This window comes from Rattus norvegicus, chromosome 2 (genome assembly GCF_021556685.1).
Source record: "Rattus norvegicus strain SHRSP/BbbUtx chromosome 2, alternate assembly SHRSP_T2T, whole genome shotgun sequence".
Classification (NCBI taxonomy): Eukaryota; Metazoa; Chordata; class Mammalia; order Rodentia; family Muridae; genus Rattus; species Rattus norvegicus.
In genome coordinates, this window is record NC_141535.1 from 45,989,712 (window position 1) to 46,008,475 (window position 18,764).

General features: G+C 40.0%; 1 protein-coding gene across 12 annotated transcripts in view; it reads right to left on the reverse strand.

The window, feature by feature from the left end:
* The window catches only part of Ddx4 (DEAD-box helicase 4), a 55,100-nt gene extending 37,859 nt beyond the window's left edge, over positions 1-17,241 (reverse strand). For 2 of the 12 annotated variants that reach the window (XM_087621698.1, XM_087621689.1), the window contains exons 1-4: positions 16,516-16,598; positions 15,632-15,718; positions 8,627-8,687; positions 2,879-2,956 (exon numbers count right to left, since the gene is read on the reverse strand). In XM_087621698.1, the coding sequence (XP_087477824.1) occupies positions 2,879-2,956; positions 8,627-8,687; positions 15,632-15,703 (211 nt within the window). In that variant the 5' untranslated portion in view covers positions 15,704-15,718; positions 16,516-16,598. Of the gene's footprint in view, positions 1-2,878; positions 2,957-8,626; positions 8,688-15,631; positions 15,719-16,242 lie in introns of all 12 variants that reach the window. The other 10 variants (XM_087621703.1, XM_087621706.1, XM_087621699.1 and 7 more) reach the window with 8 other exon arrangements.
* Positions 17,242-18,764: the final 1,523 nt, after the last annotated feature.

Consider the following 18,764-nt stretch of genomic DNA (forward strand, 5'->3'; position numbering starts at 1 on the left):
AGGGCATAAAAAGCTAATCAATGTTATATTTTAATTCTAAGAACCAAATTAAAAGCACACTAACACACATCAAACTACACAAGTTTGAAAAACACTACCAAGATTAAACTGTATAAAATTCTAGGTCAGTCATATGGAAAATAGCTTATGAGATTATATGTAGTATCAAGGTAATTGTTAAAGTTATTGGCACTCAACCAAACGGGAATTTTTGGTTTTGTCTAAGACAGATCTTACCGTGCAGCTGTGGACTGGTTCTGAACCCACACGCTGCCAAGCTTTCGTAGTGTTAGGACTATAGCTGTGTATTGCCATACACATACCAAACAGAGTTCTGTTTTTAAACATCAACAACATGCACTTCGACCTAAACATATAAAAATAACTGTGACAAAATGTGTTACACTGGCCTTTTCTAAAGGTACTACTGAGGCCAGGCATGTTAGCACGTGCCTTTAATCCCAGCACTAGAAGAAGATCCCTGAGAGTACAGTCTTCTACTCTTATTATTTAGAAGCTTCCATCAAAATGTATCACATAGGCTCTTTAAAGTTTGCAAATGTAATTACACTGTTAATTCTCTCCTAAATATAATACTGAGATATTAAGTATTTGTATTGCCAGTAGGAGCTGGCAAAACCAACCTTTGAACCTTTTCTCTCACATAGTTGAGACGAGTGTGGTGCACATGCATATAATCCCAGCACTTAGGAGGCAGAGGCAAGAGGTTCAGAGCTTTTCGGTTTATGAAGCAGACAGGCCTATAAAGTAAAACTCTTTAAAATGGGAAAACAAAGCTAAACAAAATAAAAAACCATCAATTATATGATCCAAGTCAGCAGTGTATACTAATGTAAACATTTAAAAACAAAATGTACATTAATATTTGAAAATCATGCTAACAATTAGTAGCAAGATACTCAACTATAAATTCAAATTTGTGTTTATATATTAATAAGAAATTAGGTTTTCCAAATGAAATACCTTAATTATGACAACATAGTAGAGCTGGCCCAGATGGTGAAGGCACAAGTGAGCCAACCCGAGGGCGTGAGAGTGGAAGAGCTGGTCCAGCTCCTTTACAGCCACAGCACTGGGTGAGCTAGCCAGGGCAGCGCTGAAGAGCTCTCCCTGGTGGTGCGTAGGAGAGCTGGCAGGATAACAAACAGCTACCACCCAGGCCCAGATCCAAGGCTTTAAGTTGGCCCACCCACAAAATCTCATCTATTGACTGCTGGAGCATGTGAAAGCTGATCCTGCTGATCCAAAGCTGCAGCAATCTCATGACAGAGGGCAACACAAAAGATACCCAAGAGGAGTCCTGGCAAGGAGTATTGATGGTGTAGCGGAAGTCAGAGGCCTCGAAACCAGACCAATGACTCACTGCAATGAACATTTGTAAGTGAAGATATGTGGACAGAAGGGTATACTGTGGGACACACTGTGACACACTACAGCTTCCACAATGAGAGGTTTGCTATGCTTTTTTTCTTTGGTGGGTGGGTTGAAAAGGTAGAGGGCAGATATGAGGGGAGGGAGAGATGAATGGGATTGGGGTGAATGATATGAAACACACAAAGAATAAAAGGATATATATGTGTATATATGTATATATGTGTGTATATATATATATATATATATATACACAGAGAGAGAGAGAGAGAGAGAGAGAGAGAGAGAGAGAGAGAGAACAAAGAGAAAAGGTGAGTGTTAGGTATTTTTAAGTTGCCATCAGTGCTAGAGATGCTATACCTTGAAAGACAAAAAGCTAATAAAGGTTCAAGTTAGCCTGACATTTGGTTCCATGTTATTGCATTATAATAAAACATAGTATCAACTATTAATTATGGGGAAATGAAGGTATTTTGCTCTGTAACTACTAAACCCAAGTGTCTGTAGCTTTTTGTTTGTTCATGCGTTTGTTTAGACAAAGTTTTGCATGCAGCCTAAGATGGTCTTAAAGTCAAATCCTCCTGCCAAGTGCTGGAATGACAGTACACATGACAAGCTTTGACAGCTTAAAAATGTCACTTCAAAACACAACACTTTGAAGGTAAAGGTAGAAAGACAAGAATTTTAAGGCCAGCCTCCGCTACACAGCAGATTCGAGGGTAGTCTGTGCTACAGGAGACCCTGTCTCAAAAATAAGTAAATAACTTGTTAAACTTAGTACTGATGAACTAACAGAAGTATCTCCCAGACTGCTTTTTGTTAAGAAAGCGAACACTCAACAAGGCCTTCCACCCTAACCTCCAAAGGTTTTTATAACATTCTTCTCACATCAATTCCTAGAAACAGGAATTTGAAATTAAGCAGCAGCTGATTTGGGGGACCACTCTGCTTCTCTAGTTCACTTAGCTGTCTTATAATACCAGGGAGGTAAAGCAGAATAAAGTACTTGGGCCTCCACTACCAGCCCTTATGAGGGCCACGAGCTCAGCACTTGTCCGCACTGTATTGCACATGGAGTTTATGGCCAACCTTGGTTTAAGGCCAGCATGGATTATACTATGTAGAGTTTAAAGCTGGTTGGACATGCTTGTCTTTGTTTCTCTGCCCCACACTCCCACACCTGACAATAAATAAAAATTAACTTGCCAGGCAGTGGTGGTATAGGCCTTTAATCCCAGCATTCAGGAGGCAGAGTCAGGTGGATCTCTGGGAGTTCAGGGCCAGCCTGGTTCTACAGAGCAAGTTACAGGACAGCCAGAACTATACAGAGAAACCCTGTCTCAAAAAAATCAAAAACACAAACTCATTATAACAACAAAACCTACCATGCACTGAGTTATAGAAGACTTAGCTTTGTACCAAATAGGCAATCAAACCCTATGCCATTATTCAACAGTTCAGAAGCTTAAAGAAAGATGACACTTACCTCTGTTTCCTAAATTTCTTCCAGAGGAAAATCCACTTCTCATGAAATGATCTCTTCCAGAAGGTCCATCTTCCATTTCTAAGCAAATAACATTTCAAAGCAAGTCAAATAAAAATATGTATCCAATTTTAAAGCCTTTTCAATATGCCACACATATAATAGAGAAATTTTATTAACCAACAAGAAAAGTTGACAGATTCAAGCTACTTGGGAGGCTAAGGCAGAAGAGTGACAAATCCATGAACAGTCTGAGCTACAACATAAGTTCAAGGCCAGCTATGTACTGAGATACATTCTCAAAACAAAATTAGATTACAGAGTTAAAACAGGGCTAGGGATGTATTCGTGGTATCCCATCTTGCTTAGCATGCATGAAGCCATCTCTAGTAAAGAAGAAAATTGCTAACAAAGAGCCTAACTGAAAAATGGGTTGTGTTTGTAAGTAGTTCTTGAGAAGAATACCCATGGTCCACTGCTTCTACAAAGACCTGTTCACCAGCCTAGGGATGGCTCCAGTCACTGTGAGCTAGGCTCTCTTCTATCAACCAGCAATAAAGAAAATGCCCCACAGACACGGTCACAGAGCAGGATAATCACGGTAATTCTTCACTGAGGATCATCTCTCTTCTAAGTGACTCTAGGCTGTGTCAAGACAATGACAAAAACTAACCAGGACACAATAATTAAAAGCAAGAGACAACATAACAGGATTCTCTTTCTAAGAAAAATGAAAAGAAATCAGATCAAGTATAACTTTAACAAAATGAAAATGTACAGAAAGCAAGGACAGATAAGCAAAGTCAAGCAAGCCTGTGTCTCCACACAACAAAAAATATGTAAATATGCATCCATAAAATACAAATGGAATTTGATACAATTATGTCAAAATATATAAAGAAATCTAAAATCAGTCACTCTCAGTGGTTGGCAAAACCCAGGGGCCAAGATTTTAGATAATTTTGTGATAATTTAGTTCCTTCCCAGCTTTTTAAATTTTTGACAAAGTTTATGTAGGTATCAGTTTAGTTTACATTCACTTGACTAGATCTGCCGCAATAAGAAAACAGCTTCCTAGGTCCAAAGGCTACATTCACAACCATAAAATAGGGGTTGGGGATTTAGCTCAGTGGTAGAGCGCTTGCCTAGCAAGCACAAGGCCCTGGGTTCAGCCCCCAGCTCTGAAAAAAAAAAGTCAGCAGTTTAATTCACAACCATAAAATAGGACTGACACATGGGCCAGCAGTGGCACTTGCACCAAGCCTGACTAGCTGAGGGCCAGCCCCAGCGCCCACAGGGTGGAAGGAGAACCAGGCAAGCTGTCCGCTCCTCTCGGAGCCTGGGCTGCAGCATGCATGCCCCTCCCAAAACACACAGTAAGTGTAATACACAAACTGGTTTTTTGAAAATAATTTTAATTGAAAAGAACTAAAAAAAAGTACTTGTTAACCAAAAGAGGAGCAATTTATTTCTTACCTGATTCATTCCCTTAGCTTAACCATTCATAGATCAATAGCTATGGCTTTTAGTGGGGTTATTTCAATCTAACTTTTTAAAACTCTATGACAGCAGACCATTATGCTCTCATGATACAGGCCTACGTCATTCCTTGACTGAAACTGCCTTTTGTTGATTCCTCAAAGAATCAGGTTTCTGTTGGTTACATTATCAAGAAGTACACTTTTACACACTTGTCTTTTTTTATGTTTAAAAGATCTCAGCATTTATATAGAGGAAGCAAAATTAGCTTTCTGTTAGTTTCATGCAGGCTCTCGAGACTCTGGTTATATATTAAAGCAATAGGTTTAAACTTTTTTTTGTTTGTTTGTTTATTTCGATATTTTTTTTTATTAACTTGAGTATTTCTTATATACATTTCAAGTGTTATTCCCTTTCCTGGTATCCGGGCAAACATCCCCCTCCCCCCTCCCCTTCCTTATGGGTGTTCCCCTCCCAACCCTCCCCCCATTGCCGCCCTCCCCCCACCAGTCTAGTTCACTGGGGGTTCAGTCTTAGCAGGACCCAGGGCTTCCCCTTCCACTGGTGCTCTTACTAGGATATGCATTGCTACCTATGAGGTCAGAGTCCAGGGTCAGTCCATGTATAGTCTTTAGGTAGTGGCTTAGTCCCTGGAAGCTCTGGTTGCTTGGCATTGTTGTACATATGGGGTCTCGAGCCCCTTCAAGCTCTTCCAGTTCTTTCTCTGATTCCTTCAATGGGGGTCCTATTCTCAGTTCAGTGGTTTGCTGCTGGCATTCGGCTCTGTATTTGCTGTATTCTGGCTGTGTCTCTCAGGAGCGATCTACATCCGGCTCCTGTCGGTCTGCACTTCTTTGCTTCATCCATCTTGTCTAATTGGGTGGCTATATATGTATGGGCCACATGTGGGGCAGACTCTGAATGGGTGTTCCTTCAGTCTCTGTTTTAATCTTTGCCTCTCTCTTCCCTGCCAAGGGTATTCTTGTTCCCCTTTTAAAGAAGGAGTGAAGCATTCACATTTTGATCATCCGTCTTGAGTTTCATTTGCTCTAGGCATCTAGGGTAATTCAAGCATTTGGGCTAATAGCCACTTATCAATGAGTGCATACCATGTATGTCTTTCTGTGATTGGGTTAGCTCACTCAGGATGATGTTTTCCAGTTCCAACCATTTGCCTACGAATTTCATAAACTCATTGTTTTTGATAGCTGAGTAATATTCCATTGTGTAGATGTACCACATTTTCTGTATCCATTCCTCTGTTGAAGGGCATCTGGGTTCTCTCCAGCTTCTGGCTATTATAAATAAGGCTGCAATGAACATAGTGGAGCACGTGTCTTTTTTATATGTTGGGGCATCTTTTGGGTATATGCCCAAGAGAGGTATAGCTGGATCCTCAGGCAGTTCAATGTCCAATTTTCTGAGGATTCTCCAGACTGATTTCCAGAATGGTTGTACCAGTTTGCAATCCCACCAACAATGGAGGAGTGTTCCTCTTCCTCCACATCCTCCCCAGCATCTGTTGTCCCCTGAGTTTTTGATCTTAGCCATTCTCACTGGTGTGAGGTGAAATCTCAGGGTTGTTTTGATTTGCATTTCCCTTATGACTAAAGATGTTGAACATTTCTTTAGGTGTTTCTCAGCCATTCGGCATTCCTCAGCTGTGAATTCTTTGTTTAGCTCTGAACCCCATTTTTTAATAGGGTTATTTGTTTCCCTGCGGTCTAACTTCTTGAGTTCTTTGTATATTTTGGATATAAGGCCTCTATCTGTTGTAGGATTGGTAAAGATCTTTTCCCAATCTGTTGGTTGCCGTTTTGTCCTAACCACCGTGTCCTTTGCCTTACAGAAGCTTTGTAGTTTTATGAGATCCCATTTGTCGATTCTTGATCTTAGAGCGTAAGCCATTGGTGTTTTGTTTAGGAAATTTTTTCCAGTGCCCATGTGTTCCAGATGCTTCCCTAGTTTTTCTTCTATTAGTTTGAGTGTGTCTGCTTTGATGTGGAGGTCCTTGATCCACTTGGACTTAAGCTTTGTACAGGGTGATAAGCATGGATCGATCTGCATTCTTCTACATGTTGACCTCCAGTTGAACCAGCACCATTTGCTAAAAATGCTATCTTTTTTCCATTTGATGGTTTTGGCTCCTTTGTCAAAAATCAAGTGACCATAGGTGTGTGGGTTCATTTCTGGGTCTTCAATTCTATTCCATTGGTCTATCTGTCTGTCTCTGTACCAATACCATGCAGTTTTTATCACTATTGCTCTGTAATACTGCTTGAGTTCAGGGATAGTGATTCCCCCTGAAGTCCTTTTATTGTTGAGGATAGCTTTAGCTATCCTGGGTTTTTTGTTATTCCAGATGAATTTGCAAATTGTTCTGTCTAACTCTTTGAAGAATTGGATTGGTATTTTGATGGGGATTGCATTGAATCTGTAGATTGCTTTTGGTAAAATGGCCATTTTTACTATATTAATCCTGCCAATCCATGAGCATGGGAGATCTTTCCATCTTCTGAGGTCTTCTTCAATTTCCAGGTTTAAACTTTTATGAAAGAATCGCTCCTTGACAACAGCAAAGGTTTTTATGAACTTTTGACAACAGATTTACCTTGAACTTAAAATAGCCATAGGAAATAATTTTGCTTTAACCAGATCAACTGAGTTTCAAACTCCCTTCACATTCTACAAACTACCTTGGCACAGTTGTTTTTTTGTTTGTTTGTTTTTCTTTACTTTAAGCCAGGTTCCAGTGAGCCAACAGTTCCATTGACTAGAAAATGCTTTACCTCATCCTCTAATTTTAATGGGAGAAATTATAAACTGAATGTAACCACAAGTCTTACATTTGACTTCCTTAAAATGAGCAGTAACTCAAATGCATAGGTAATAACTTGAATTCACAGGAAGTACAGTAGTCTGGTTGCCAGGGGCTGGAGACAGGAGGAGGGAAGAGCTATTATTTTAATAGGAACAGAATTACAGTTTGCAAAGATGAAAAAAACAAAACAAAACTCAGGGTAAAGAGTAGATGAGATACAGCAATGTGAGTGCTTAATGCCAGCCACCAACTACACACTTAACAACAGCAAAGATGAAAACGTAGACTCTTCAGGCTGGAGCAATGGCCCAGCAGTTAAGACACTTAGTGCTCCTGCAGAGGAACCAGGTTCAGTTCCTGCACGTGCACATGCGCACGCATGCACACACACACACACACGCACGCACATGCATGCACGCACACATACACACACACGCACACACACACACGCACACACACACACGGCAGCTCACAACTATCTCTAACTCCAGTTCTGGAGGACCTAGCACATTCTTCTGGCCTCTTCAGGCACCAGGCATATATATGATGCACTTACACACAAGCTGGCAAACACATAAATAATAAGTAAACCTTTTCTTCTAATCACAAAGCTCAAAGCTGGCCCAATGGCTCAGCAATTAGAAGCACTTGCTGTATGTACAGGCCTGACCACCCAGAGTTCTAGTCCCAGAACACCTAAGGTGGAGAGAGACTCAACTTCACAAGCATGCATAGCATGTACACACATAATGCACATAGTAATAAAAAAATTAATGGTAACAATGGTCACTGTATGTACATTTTACCATAATAAAAAAAAATCTTCCACTGTAAAGTAGCACTCACATCTGAGCCTGTTTAAAGCCTCAACAAAACAAAATACTGCCACGATTTAACTTCTTAGCCAACTCCTACCCTTCCTACCACGTTAGCATGTACAGTAACTCCACAGAGTATAGGTAGTACACATGCAAGTGGGATAGCCCAAGGAAAAACTAGTACAGAGAAATGGGTTAGGAGCAGTAGAACAGGTTGAAACTTTATTTTGAACTTATTCTCGTGGAAACTTCAGTAAATTAGTTTTCTGATGCAAAAAAAAAAATCATGTTCTTCATGGTATGACATGTCTGGCTTAGTCCGTTGTTTGGGACCAAATAATCTCACCATCTATCCTGCTTCCTTTTATCAGGAGACCTGACAATGCTTTAGCAACCTGAAGCCAAATATGCAACCTTCAGGTTGGAAAAAGTTTTGTAGCAACTAACTAAATTAAATAATGCAGTCTACAACACTATATCTTCTTTAGTTACAAGTTACCCTACCCTAAAATATCCAAGTTAGAATGCATCCTCATTAGAAAATTTTAAAAACCCGCTCTATGTATCAGCCTACCTAAGTATTATATACAACTCTTAACCTAAAGAGAAAAGCCATCTTGCCTTGACACACACCTGATGATGAAGCTGAAGTCCTGTTAAAAGTGTCTCCATTTGCCCCAGAAGAATATTTATCCTGTAAGAAAGCAAGCCAAGTTTTCTACTCAGAATAAGAACATGTCATCGATTTCACAAACAGAAACTTACAGAATCCCTTCCTTTTCATGAGAAATATATTCTAAGACTCTCAGAAATATATATAAGATCCTGAAACCACAAGTAGCATATAATCATTCATATATTGTTGCTCTCTCTCTGCCTCACTCCTTCTCCCCATCTCTCATACACACAAAATATGAGACATACCTTTTCTTATTCATATCTATCTATGGTAAGGTTTATGAACTTGGCACAGTAAGAGAATAATAAAAACAATTACGGCACTATAATATTAAGACCTTACTGACATTTATTCCTCTTGTGGTGTGACATGATCTAATGCCACCCACATGGAGATGAAGCAAGGTGGATGAAAAACCATTATAAGATCAAGCTACTAGTGACCTTCTGGCAATACATCAGGAGAAGCAATTCATCTAGCTGATGGTGAGCCACAAGCCCATAATGTCAGACAGCTAGTGTATACACAGACACACTTGATTTCTGGGCAAGACAAAAGGAGATGGTGGCAGGTTTTAACATGCTACCCAGAATGACATGAAATTTAAAACATCAGCTATTTACTTCTGAAATTTCCCACTTAATATTTTTACACCACAGTTGGCAACTTGTAACTGAAACCATGAAAAGCAAAACTGCAGAAAAAGAGATTGTTGTGTGATTTCATGATAAAGATTACTGTATAACTGCATGCAAAACAGTAAGCAGTGAGGGGTTCTAGGTCAACAGATGCACCCTCATTAGTTATTCTAAGACATGGTAACCTAATTTGTAGGTGTAACATAAATTATCACTTAAAATTAATAAACTACAGCCACAGGACAAATCTGGTAGGCCACCCATTTCTATAAACAATTTTATCGGAATACAGCAATTCATTAAAATATGAATATATCAACAGATGTACTAGCTGAGCTGTGGCTGTAACTAAAACTTAGCAGTCTAAACCGTTCACAGACTAGTCTGCTGAGGCATCCTGACAAGTATAAACTGCCATGAAGTAAATACACCAAAGACGATACACAATATTGTTTGCAGAGCTCAGTATTTCACAGTACACTCACAATGCTACAGTGTAAAGTAGAACACAGGACAAAACTATCAGCAGGCAGGCTCAAAGTAAAGACACTTTTCTAAAGATTTATTTATTATATCTAAGTACACTGTAGCTATCTTCAGACACACCAGAAGAGGTCATCGGATCCCATCACAAATGGTTGTGAGCCACCATGTGGTTGCTGGGATTTGAACTCAGGACCTCTGGAAGAGCAGTTCGTGCTCTTAACCGCTGAGCCATCTCTCCAGCCCCCAAGTAAAGACACTTACGTTAAAAACTTTCACTGTGACTAGGAATGACTAGCACTCAGGAAGATGATGAGACTGAGGCCAGCTTGGGGTACATCAGACGACTATCTCAAAAATGTTTTCTAGGGGCTGGGGATTTAGCTCAGTGGTAGAGCGCTTACCTAGGAAGCGCAAGGCCCTGGGTTCGGTCCCCAGCTCCGAAAAAAAGAACCAAAAAAAAAAAAAATGTTTTCTAAAGCACTACCATTGGAAATAATTTAACCAAAATAAGTTAATATCTTTACACTTGTTAGGTGGCAGTTTCCTGAATTCTGCTTTGCTGGCAGGATCAAAGCTGAGTTCATGTTCCCAGGCCCCGGAATTCAACTCCTGTCCTGCTTCTTCAGATGTTTCATGTCTGTCTGTCTGTTAACCAGTGAAAGATGTAGAGGGAAGGTGCTGCTATCCCGTCGTCTAACTAAGGCACACACATTGTCAATGTGCTGCTTGTCTTTACTTAATTAAAGGAGCCTGCCTGCTCCTTTGTTCCTTTATCGCTCTCAACTTCCAGGTCAGAGTCCAGGAGGGGACCTGGAAGGAAAAGCTGACTCAAGGACCCCAAAATTAGGTGACCTGGATATGGCCCAGTCACCAACATTTAAACTTCTTTACTTAAATTAACCCTTGTGTCAAAATATGATTAGACAATGCAACAGCCCAGCCTGGTCCCCTTTGTGTCCCCATCCTATAAAAATGTGCAATCTCACTGCAGGGCTGTTCAGATCCTGAACTCTCTCTGAAGTGACTTTTCTTGGCTTCCACCCGGAACTCAACTTCAATGAATACTCAGTTATGCGCTGCAAACTATACGGATTCTGGGGCTGTTTTTCAAACTCAATGATGTGGTGAATAAAGCAGCTACTGGGTCAGAATATTCATGGTTAATTTCAATTAAACTTGAGGGAGCAGTAGTTGAATAATTCTCTTCAATGATCTCAAATATTCACTGTTCCTGTTTCTAGTCTTAAAAACTACTATAGATACATGTACATTATTGAGGCAATTTTTGCTACAAAATCAATAATTAAATACCAAGTTAACTTTGATACCTTCTGGTATTTCTCAGTTTCTCTGTTATGACAATGTGAGTAATTTTTCTTACTTCTAGCACCTATAATGTCCTTCCATCATTAACCCACTCCTTTATTTCTTGTGTAAGCTTCCTCTTAAAACTTTCAAACTATAGCTCTGAAATTCATGTATATGGAGAACCCAACATGAATAATTTAAAGTGAGAAGACCTAAACTTAGAGATATTACAGTCAAATGACTGCATCACAACCACAGTCTTCCTTCAGTAAGTTCATCTACGTAAGTGCTAAAGTTGGAAAGAGGGCACCATGGTGGTTATCTTCAGCTAATTTCTAAAATTTCTCTCACAAGAGACACTAAGCAGCCTTTAAAACTTTTATGTAGCTCATGAACCATCCAATTATTTTCCAAAGTTCTTATTAAGACCGGGTGTCACTGAAATTCCCTAGAAAACTGCTATACTAAAACGGCCCAAACTTATTGCTACCAGATACCAAAACAAGAATGATCCAACCAGTCCTGTGAAACAGTAAAAATCTTACTGGATTAGTGTGTCTGCACCAATAAATAATAAATGGGAATGGTACATTCGTGCACTAGAAAACCGAACATTTCATTACTACTGATGCCTCAAGCTAATAGAACTTAATATTCACATGCTTAACTTACAAATTCCAAGACAATTTGTGAAAATAGGTACAAGTTTACAATAGGTAAAAATGACTGAAGATTTAGGGCGTCCACTATACTACTCTAACTCATCCATATTTTAAATGTGATTTTTCAAAATATTTTTAAAAGAAAATGCTTTATCCCTTCTCATTAGCTTAATTTGCCTTCCTAGTCTCTCCAGCTGTTGACCCATCTCTCCGTCCCACTTAGAACATTATCCACAGCTGCTGCCTCCCTGGTTTCCTTCAACCTATGCCCAGCCCAGCTTCCGCTCACCTCCACCTGAAATGCTTTTTTAAAATTTATGCTTTTCTCATACAAAGACCTCAGCCTCCCCTCCTGGAATGTGTAGTGTTTTTGTGTTGTTGCTGCTGCTTGAGAATTTCATACATGCATATAATGTGTTTTGGTCAAATCCCATCCCCATTCCCTGCCGTTCACTTCCTCCTCTGTCCTCATACCACCCACCCTTTTCCCTCCCCACCTTATGTAGCTTTTACAAACCCCCTGAGCACTTATACTAAGTCTACTTACAAGCACAGCCTGCATATGACAAGTAGCCTCTCAGGGACTGCATCCCCTCCCCTAAGAGCCATCCATTGCCAACAGCTTCTTGCCTAGAAGTGAGCCCTGTCCCACACCAGCTGCTAACCCTTGAAATTAATACCTATGTGAAAGAGGGTCGTAACAGATATAATTAAGGATTCTGATAGAGTTATTTTAGATTATCCAGCTGAGTCTTAATTTGTCATCCTGTGTGTCATTAACAGAGAAGTTAACACAAGGGAACACACACTCAGAGGTTGGGGGTGACACACACACACAAACCACAAACCAATGATTGTCTACATACAACAGATACTAGAAGCTGCAAAGATTCTCTCTTAGAACCTCCAAAGGAAGGACAGATGTGCAGATACCCTGACCTCTTTACTTATGGCTTCAAGGATGAGAAAAAGCTTAGGTTGCTTTATTCACATTGCCAGTGTGTGGTGCTTTGTTACGGCAGCTATCTGAAACCAATATACCTGCCTTGCTAATGCCCTCATGTGTTGTTTGTTCCCTCCTGGTATCTTTGATCCTGATGTCCTGCTAAGATTGCTTCAGATCACTAGTCAGAACCTTCAGGAAGCCATCCCTCTCCACTTGCTCTAAACCCACTTCAGCATCAACAGACTCATGCTTCTCTATTTTCATGGCTCTCCCTACCATGAGGAGTTGGTGAGTTTGCAAATGTGAGTCTCCTACAGTACAACATCTTTGATAAAGTATTCTATCATGTCCAACACTATTTATAGCACAGGATAAAGTAAAAATATGTTAAATAAATCACAGGCCATGCTATTCACTTACTTTTAGAACAACTAGCTACAAACCATTTGTAGTCTCTTAAGCCTCCCAAATAAATCAGTATAGAAATTTCAAATATTTGACCCATAAAGATTCTCTCTGTAGCTACAAATAACTTTGGATGAAGATATGTTTGCCTGCATTCTAACTGTTAACTCTGAGGTGTAATCTATTATTTTCTTATCGACTATTACTGCTACTACTGAATCATAAAATTACAGTTATGGAGAGATTAACTCAATTTATTTTCATTTTAATTTCAGGAGCTTTTTTTCATCCTAAAATGTACCAAAAAGGCAAACAGGTCTTACACAGAAATAATTAGTATTTAGAATTTCTCCCAGTCAGCTAACAAAAGGCACCGCTGCACAATAATCAAACTGGGTAGCTAATACACTCATTCCGATAAGCCAACAGAGTACAAATGTGCAACAACTACGACTTCTGAACTATACTGCTAAGCAGTTCGCATCATTTCACACCTTTATTCTATCCTTAGGCGGCACAGTCACTTCCAAATCTAGATTTGGGAAGTACTAAGAGCTATCAGAACACTACCCTAATATTTCTAAGTATATAAGCATATATTATTATTATATCTTAAAGAATGCTCATTAAAATTCTGATCACAGATACTGTTTAAGATGGTATGTATACAAGACTATATCAAAAGCACTATTAAACTAAAAACAGAAATGAAAATTCAGTGGGAACAATCAAATGGTGTCTTAAAATCCTGAAGAGAAGACTAGATTTTCCTCCATAAAAATGGTATTTATCCTTACCTTTGTCTTGTTTTTATTCAAGAAAGGTCAACAGGTCATGAACTCTATCATGTTCACTCAACTCAACAAACCCAAGTCACCAACAATAAAACCAACAATGGGGTCAAATTTGAAGATAAATACAGGAAACTTACTATAAACTAGCTCCATACAACTGTTAAATCATGATGTGTGATTATCAATTTAGTATTCTCAATGTCAAGATAACTTGGCTATGTTACTCAAAGTACAGGGATTCCAAAAAGGTACTTTTCAAAGAACTGGCAACCTGCCAATTTGATAGCCCATGCCCATAATACCTGTATTTAGAGACCAAAGGAAGGGGAAGGGGAAGGGAGAGGGGGAAGGAGAGGAGGGGAGGGGGAGGGGGACGGACAGGGGCAGGGGCAGGGGCAGGGGAAAGGGAAGGGGAGGGGGAGAGAAAGCAGGGTGTGAAAATTTAACTAATACCCAACTTCAGAAACGCAGAGCAAAAAATATACACAACACACTCCACAATGTGTAACAAAAAATCTTGAAGAAAAGAAAACTCTGACAGATCCCTTACAAAGTCCAAGTACAACAGAGTCTGCATCAGTTAAGTTTTTTACTATATAATCTATTAAGAACTAGAAGGAACTACAAGCCATTAAATGTCCTCTTAACATTTGAACCAACATTCCCATTTTTGGAAAAAAAATTCCAAATTAAACAAGCCATAGATATGAATGATAATATAAAAATGAAAAGCTACCATTATCTTAAACACCCAAAGAAAATCACATATTGCAGTACACTCTTTTGACAAAATACTGTAAAAATATTATTAATTCATAATTAGTGAAGTTAAAAAAGTCAAAATTGTTATATCATTAAACCATGTAAATTTTTTGAAAAATAAATACTAAAAATATAACAAGAGCAAGACTTTTAGATAATTTGTCTCTCTACCAAAAGATGTTATTATTTTTATGATACAAAGAGAACTATCAAAAGATAACATATATTAAAGACCTAAAATAAGTTGCAAGCCAAGAAATATTATACAGTCAGACTATTATTTGAGGTATCTGAATTCAAAACCCGTATCAATCAACTCCAATTAAATCAAAAAAACATAGTGTTTTACGTTTGTATAAAATAAGCACTTCCACAAGAACATCACTTAGAATCAGAACTGACACACACATAAAATGGAAAATTTTCAATGTGAGGGAATTTCTGCAAAAACAGTATCTTATAAAGTACATTGCATTGAAATATGAAACCCCAAGGCTTCTTCTTGAGTTATAATTTTAACTCCCCATGCCATTCAGAAAACCTAATCTAGTATTTTATAGTCCAATATATTCTCATTGAGCTCCTTAGATAAAATTACTTTTCAGAATTCAAAGTACCTCCCAAAATCAAGTCATTACTTTTAATTTTGTCTATTCATAAGCTATCTGTCAACATTTTCAGACACAACTGTACAAACTTGTGTTCACCTGGCGGTCCTAAGTCATTGAGGTCTGAATTACATTGGTAGCACTACAGCTTTTGCTTGTGATTATCAAATTACTATGTCATTCAATTTGAAGCTTAGCCTGCGTTTCTCATTACCCATAAGAGAGGTAAAAAAAAAAAAAAACCACATGCAGATAAACACTGAAACAGGCTATAAAAATTTAGAACTTCCTCACCAGTTTATTAACTGATAAAAACCCACAACTTTTAATAATCCTGTAAGTTTTATTACCTTCTCAAATACAGGAACGTAGGAAGACACATGAGGTTTGAGGATTTCTGCCTCCCAATCTTCATCTCCCATGATAGCTTCAGGTTCCTTTTTTAAAAACGGAGAAGAAAAGGTACTTTTGACCATGAACACATCAGAAGTGTTATCTTTAAATTATGGGGCTGTGGTAAAGGTCAAAGACAAAGTGAATGAAGCACTAGACAACTGGGGTTGACCACCACCACAAAATAATACAATCTTTTGGTCCCTCCGCACCACTTGCAACTACTAAACTAACTTCCCCAAAAGTCTTTTGCTTCTTGCCTAAGGGTGATTTTTATAGCTAGCACTTTTATCTTTCATAGGCCAGGGGAATCATTCAGGCAATCACTGCGTTCCCAGGGGATGCCAATTTGCCCAAAACTCTAGTTTGTCTCCCTAAAAGGATTCCCAAATGGCTTGCTGTGTATGAGGTGGGTGGGGGGTTACTGAGATAATATTCAAGATATGTCCCGTTGCGTCCCCTCAATGGCAGACAGGATGTCTTGGAGACTGGAAGGGGGAAATGTCCTGAGTAGGCGCCCGATTCTTTCGATGTAGGATACAGAGCTGCCCAGAGGAGGATCGCTCACCACAAACACCGTTTCTTCTGAGAAATGGCCGCCTAGGCGCTGAGCAGAAGGTTCCCTGGGCCTCCCTCCCCTGCAGGCCTCAAGTGTTCACACACCGCTCTACTCAGCATGAAGACTCCAGTCTGAGCGGGAAGGCCCCAGAGGCCGACCTCAAGCCCCAGGCAGGCCCATGTGAGCAGCCTCTGGCCTAAGTCTGCCCCAGAGGCTACCGGGCCTGGTTAGGACGCCCTGAGCCAGGGTTGGAAGCAAGACCAAGGCCACCAGCCCACTCACCTCTCCGCTCCAGGATCCCTGGGCTCCTCGCGGCCCGCCGACGCGGCTTAAACGGCTGCACGTGCGGACGCCGGGACGCCGATTACGTCACGGGCGCGGGGCTCGACAACAAATAGCACCAGGCGACGGGGCTCGACAGCCAATCAGCGCCCTCAGCGCGCGGCTTCCCGCCCCATGGACGGCCTGTGCGTTCTCTGCTTTGATGAGGCCGAGGCAGGGGCAGTGAGGCCTCTTTGCTCAGTGGCCTGTTAGGCCTGTGTGAGGGGGTTGACCACGCCCGCCACCCACTGCATCCTGTCTCTCTTCTGGGGGTCACCAAGAGCTTATCAGTTCCATTGTATTCATACAAAAGTTTAAAAAATAAAAAATAAATCTGGGACTCTGGGAGGCAGAGGCAGGTGAATCTCTAAGTTGAGGCCAGCCTGTAATACAGAGCAAGTGCCAGGATAGTCAGGGCTACACAGAGAAACCCTGTCTTGGGAAAACCAAAGAGGGTAAAACTCTGGGAGCTATGCAAATGCTTTCTCTCCCATCCCTTCAGGCTTCCTCTTGACCTACCAAAGTACCGGGCTTGGCTATTCTGAGTCTAGTGCTCTCTCTGTATCTGAGGAGTTCACTTCCCTCCACTCCTCCACTAAAACCAACTAGAAGCAATGTTTTTCTTTTTCTTCTTCATAAAAAAAGGCAAAGATGAAACTCCATCTTGGAATTGTCAAGAAAGCCAGTCTGTAGGAAGATAACAGAAGAGAGAAAGAAATGGCTTGTTTGCCAAGGCCTGGATTTGTGGTATATCTGTTTTCATTCCTAGGGCACTGGCCAGTTCAGCATTTAAAGCACTCATTAACTAGATAGTCACTTTCTGTCCGCTCCTCGCCTCTTTCAGAAGGAAAATTCCTTCAGTGTTTTTCCTAGTGCCTGCCAAAGGGTTAACAATCAAATATATGTAAAGGCGATTCTTGATTTCATTTTTACCTCCACAGCTTTCCTTTCTCTGAATCTTTGAAGAAATTCTAAGGAACTTAAAGATGAGGAACTCCAGCTTAAGCTTGCTTTTAAACTTTTCATTTCTGCAACCATCTTTTTCTTTTCAGCACCAAAAAAACACATCAGCATTTATCTAGTGAGCACTACAGTCTCCCAGGCTATTAAAGCGAGCTGCTTTTAAAAGTCACATTAACAAAGGCCAAATTCACAATATACTTTAACAGAACTGTCATTTAAAATGTGAACAAAGTTCCTAAAATGAACGTATTTCTAAACATAGACTCTTTGCTATGCACTTTTGGAGTGAACAGGTAGGTTGACTGCTAGGTCCAGTGGCACATTCCTGTAACCATTACTTGGAAGATATAGGCAGGAAGATCAGGAGCTCAGTGCATAGATAATTCAAGGTCAACCTATGCAACGTAAGACTCAGCCTCAAAAGCCAAAACTAGATGATGATGATGATGATGATGATGATGATGATGATGATGATGATAATACAAAGACCAGGGGCATGGACCTGACCACCTGAGGACTTGCGTTTGATCCCTGAGATCTGCATCAGGGAAGGAAAGACTGACTTCCACAACTTGTCCTCTCTCTCTCTCTCTCTCTCAGACACACACACATACACACACACATACACACACACACACACACCACAGAATAAACTTAATACCATTTTAATAAAATAATGACTAAAAGACTGAAGCTTTTTAAATAGAGAGGACATCACAAGCACTTGGCTGAAAATTCAGCATTGGGTTCAGGGCAGGGACGGGGGAGGGGGAAAACAATAAGTGTTTAAGGTATGTTACCACAATTTTTTCCAAATATAAGGAGAAAATAGGAAATATGCAATAAGAAACCTGGCAAACACTATCTTAACTACATGACCAGAGTTTACAACGCTCTTCTTGTTACCCACCACTATATAACAAACTACTGCCAAATATGTTGGCTTACAAAAATTCTCTCCCAAAGATTGAGAGGGCTCAAGAGACCATCTCATATGATTACATTCAAATTATAACTAGAACTTGAATCTTCTGATGCTTTAATATCAACTTTTTCTTTTTTGGCCCTGCCAGAGTTTGAACCTAGGTACTTGAGCATGCCAGGCAAGTTGAGCTACATCCCCAACCTCCAATGCCAGTTCGTTTAAACATCCAAGGTGACTTCTTTACTCTGGCATCTGGTGGCTGAGATGGGCAGAACAATGGAATGCTTTTTCTACAAGAGGCTGCCTTAAGCTTTGAAGGTTG